The 4,712-nt window shown below is 55.7% G+C and overlaps 1 protein-coding gene across 1 annotated transcript; it reads right to left on the bottom strand.

Annotated features, from left to right (window-relative positions):
• Window positions 1–256: 256 nt before the first annotated feature.
• CPSF7 (cleavage and polyadenylation specific factor 7) lies at window positions 257–4,706 on the bottom strand. The gene is made up of 3 exons (XM_029965955.1): window positions 4,608–4,706; window positions 1,631–1,849; window positions 257–364 (listed from the first exon to the last, which is right to left on the bottom strand). Exons 1-3 carry the CDS (start codon window positions 4,659–4,661, stop codon window positions 257–259), a joined length of 381 nt encoding a protein of 126 aa, XP_029821815.1. The 5' UTR covers window positions 4,662–4,706.
• Between the last annotated feature and the right edge of the window lie 6 nt (window positions 4,707–4,712).

Consider the following 4,712-nt stretch of genomic DNA (forward strand, 5'->3'; position numbering starts at 1 on the left):
GACACGGGGAGGTTCACCCCCTGCTCCAGGTGAGGGACCCCCTTCCCAAATCCCACCCTCCAGGCAGGCCCCCCGTTCCTGATCCCATCCTGGTGTTCCACGCCCCCTCCTCCCTTTTCCATTCACTTTGGGAGTCTCAGCTTCGCCGGCCCGGCTCCAGGTGCATCCCCTGTGCCAGCCAGGAAAAGCACCCTCACCCCTCCCCAAAACCAGGGCCGTGCCGGCTGCCCCGTTCCCACCCCAATCCCGTCGGCTCTCACCCCTTGGACTGGCCATTGGCTCGGTTTTCCGCGAATTTCAGCTCCACCACGTCGTAGACTCCGACGGAGCGGATGGTCTGGATCAGCTGCTGGTCCGTCGTCCACTGAGGGAACAGGGAATGGGATGTCTGTCCATCCCCAGTGTCCCCCACCCGCCTCAGGAATGTCACCCTCAGAGTCCCTCAGGGAGGGATTCAAATCCTCTCAGCTCCGGACAAAGCCCTGGGAATGGATATCAGAGGTCTCCCTGTTCTCTGGGCAAGATGGAGCCTTCCCAGAACTCTCCCCGTGGGAAAAGAGAATTTGGGAGCAGCTCCCAAAGGTCACGCCCATGGAGGGGCACCAGGGTGGGCACCCACCCCAAAGTGCTCAGAAGCCCCTCAGGGATGCAAATCCCTTTTTCCTGAGGATCCCAAGGCCAAGCCCAGCTCACAACCCAGTCTGGAATGCCAGGATGCTGTGGATTGAGGAGGAGCTGCCTTTCCAAATATCCCAGAACTCCCCTAAGAAACCCTGGAGCCCCCCCCAAGAGCTGAGAAACCCACCCCAAAAAGCCCTGCAGCCCGTCATGGGTTTCCTTGAAGCCCTCAGGGATACAAATCCCTTTTCCCTGAGGATCCCAAGGCCAAGCCCAGCTCACAACCCAAGATGGGATACTGGAACAGTGTGGACTGAAGAGGAGCAGCTCCCAAAAGAACCCAGAACCCCCCCAAAAGAGCCCCAAATCCCCTAAAAAGAACCCTTTAATCGCCTCAAAAGAGCCCGGCAGCCCCTCAGGAGTTTCTTTGGAGCCCTCAGGGACACAAATCCCTTTTTCCTAAGGATCACAAGGCCAAGCCCAGCTCACGACCCAGGCTGGGATACCAGGACAGTGTGGATTAAGGAGGAGCAGCCCCTCCAAAGATCCCAGAACCCCCTGAAAAGAGCCCAAAACCCCACAAAAGAACCCTTTAGTCCCCCCAGAGGGGCCTGGCAGCCCCTCAGGGGTTTCTCTGAAGCTCCTTGGGGGTTTCTTTGGATCTCTCAGGGATACAAATCCCTTTTCCTTGAGGATCACAAGGGCAAGCCCAGCTCACAACCCAGGCTGGGATACCAGGATAGATTGAGGAGGAGCAGCAGCTCCCAAAATAACCTAGAATGCTCCCCAAAAGAGCCTGGTAGCCCCTCAGGGGTTTCTTTGGAGCTCTCAGGGATACAAATCCCTTTTCCCTGAGTATCCCAAGCCCAGCTCACAGCCCGGGTTGGGACAGGGGGACAGCGTGGATTGAGGAGGAGCAGCTCCCAGCAGAAGAGCCCAGAGCCCCCCAGAACCAGCCCCAAACACCCCCAAAGGATCCCGACGACTTCCCAAATTCCCCGGGAGGGCTCACCCAGGAGAAGCTCCCGACGTAGACAGCGGCCCTCTTGTTGCGGAGCCCGCTGTAGGTGTAGAGGATGGCCGGGGGTTTGCTGTGGGCCTTGGGGGACGGCTCCGGACGCATCTCCGGAGGCGCTTCCGAGCCGCCGGAGCGCTTGTCCTGGGGCTGGGAGCTGGCCGTCAGCACGTCGTCGTACAGGTCCATCTGGTCAGCATTACTGAACTCCGGGTCCTGCCGGGAGAGCGCCGTCAGATCCCGCTTTGGGAAAAAGGCTCGGGAAGCCTCCCGTGCCATCTCCGAACCGGCCGTCCCCGTTCCCGAGCGGAATTCCCGCCCCGATCGCTCGGTTTGGGGCTGTGCGCGGTTGGGAAGCGGGGCCGTCCCTTGCCTGGGCAATCCCAAAAAAATGGGCTCTGCTTTCATGGAATCCTGGAACGGTTCAGGTGGGAAGGGAGCAGGGTCCTTAAGGATCATCCATTCCCACCCCCTACCTCTCACCTTCCCCTTATGGGAGCTGCCAGGGATGGCTGAGCTTAAATCCTTTGGGAAGGACACATGTAAATCCTGGGGGATATGGAGGCGAGGCCACCTGGATTTTGGGACTGAAGCAGAGGTTAGAATCAGAATCACAGAATCCTGGAATGGTTTGGGTGGGAAGGGACTTTAAGGATCATCTGATCCACCTTCCACTATCCCAGCTTGTTCCAAGCCCTTTTCCAACCTGGCCTCAGACACCTCCAGGGATGGGGCAGCCAAGGCTTCCCTGGAAAATCAATTCCAGGGCCTCACCGCCCTCACAGGGAAGAATTTCTTCCCAATATCCCAAAACCCCCACTGGGCTCTAGCACATTCCAAGGACCAGCCCACTGGGATCTCAGCTTTCCCAAACAGGACAAGACCCAAGCTGCTGCTCCTGGAAACCACCAGGAAGAAATTCCCACTTTGGAGGGCAAGAGTTCAATGGTGGAAAAACCAAGCCCCCTCCAGGGATGAGCCTCTCCCTCCTTGGCAGCTCATGCTTCCCAAAATTCCAGCTTGGGAGCTGCACACCCCCTCGATCCCTCCGGGAGGATCCATCCCACGGGAACGAGGCACAAGGCTGGTGTCCCATAAAAACCAGAGGTTCTGTTCCCACATTTTGAATTCCAGGCACTTTGGATAATGTTTTCCATTGGAGATGGTGTGAGGTGGATAAATCCACGCTCTGAGAGTCAGGGAATTGCAAACATCCCATTAGGAGCAAGAAAGGGAAGGATCCTCAGCACAAGGATCGTGGAAATCCCAAAATCCAACCATTTTCCCTCTTCCTGAACCTTTGCATCCGGCTCTTCCCACAGAGTTAACAAAAAGCAGGATCTGAAAAGGGAGCTGGAGTTTTGTGCTCATTCCCAAAAAAGCCTAAGTGTTTGGTTATTCCGACTCCCACGTTCCTACCTCCACCAGGAGCCTTTGGATACGGCCCAGGGCTGGGAGATTCCTGCCTGGAAGTTTCAGAAAGCGGAGAGCAAAAATAGGAAGGAGGAGGAATCACTCGGAATCCCTGAGGATACTTGGAGGATGCCTCAGCTTGGGAGTTTTTAGGGATCCTCCAGCTCCCAATCCAGGCGCACAGGGATGAAGCCCTGTGGGCACTGTTAGTGGGAATTAGCACATGCTGTGGGATTTGGAATTAACACTGGAATCCCTGGAATGCCACAGGGACACCACAGCTTTGATCCTACCATGGATTAACTCCGGGTTTCCTGGTTTCCTGCTCCCACACGTCCCAAAGGGAGCGAGGTGCCGGAGCTGTTGGCCTGGATCATCATTCCAGCTTTGAGGATCCTCTTGGCCAGTCAAGGACCTTTGGTGTATTATTCCCAAAATTCCCAGTTAAATCCTTCCACGCTGTGTGTTCCAGTTTACTCCAATCCTCCTCCCACCCATTTCACTTGCTTATTCCCAGAGATCCCAAAGCTTTTACTAAAACCACCCCAGACCCTCCAAGCTCCTCAGAAGACATTCCCATGTCAACTCCAGCCATGGATTCTCCCACTTTTCCACTTTCTACCCTCATTCCTGCAGTTTTCCAGCTCTCCCAACTCCAGGCACACCTTTTTTCCTGATGCAAATTCCATAAAAACACAAAACCTGAGGACATTCCTAAGCCGGAGCCGTTCAGTCCCAGAGCAAGGTAGTTTAATACACTGGGAATCTGGTTTATTCCAGGAGTTTTCCAGGAATGATGCTGGAGAGGTGCTTGGAAGTTGGAAACTCCAGGCAGCACAGACAACTCCCTTTTTTTTGGTGGCATTCCCATTATGTTGTTAACTCCTGCTTCTTCCCAGGAGGCTGGAAAGCACCTGGAAGCCCCCTTGGCTCCAAGGTCATGGACACAGTTTCCTGGTTTTCCCGAAGGTCTAATCCATGGATACTCTCACCCAATAAGCAGAACAAGCTCATCTTCATCAATCCAGGAGCTCCCGGGAATTCCTTCCTTCCCAGCTCCTCTTTATCCCTCCAGGACCTCCCAGGAATTCCTCCCTCCACGGTGATTCCTTAATCCAGCTGTTTTCCTTCCACTTCCCGCGGCTTTTCCTTTTGCCAGCTTCCCTCCACAGGTTTTCCATGGCAGCTTTCCATCTTCCACCCTCAGCTCTCCCAGATCCAAAAAATTCCCTAAGATCTGCTTTTCCAGCAACCATTCCCTCCTGTGAATCCCAGACATCCCTGGGATGGGACAGGTGGCACAGGGATATCTTCCCACGAGCGATCCCACGGATTCATCCCTCTGCATCCCTTCACTGTGTAATTCCCTGGAAGTGCCTCTCCCAGCCAGGATTCCTCATTTTTCCAGGGTGCGGCTAAATCCCAAACGCTACATGACCCACGGGGAAACCCTTTAACCCCGGCCACTGGGATTTGGGAACGATCCCAGCCCTTTCCCAGCCACACCTTGGCCAAGCTGGAGGCCCCTGGGGAGGGGGTGGATCCCGATCCCGGCCCTCACCTGGGTGAATTCCTCGTCGGCGTAGATGTCAATCAGATCCACTCCCTCGGACATATTTCCAGAGGCGGGAAAAGCGGGAGCCCGGGCTGGGACCGGGACGGAGCC

The sequence above is a fragment of the Manacus vitellinus genome, unplaced genomic scaffold (assembly GCF_001715985.3).
Source record: "Manacus vitellinus isolate BGI_N305 unplaced genomic scaffold, ASM171598v3 scaffold_127_pilon, whole genome shotgun sequence".
In the NCBI taxonomy this organism is placed as follows: domain Eukaryota; kingdom Metazoa; phylum Chordata; class Aves; order Passeriformes; family Pipridae; genus Manacus; species Manacus vitellinus.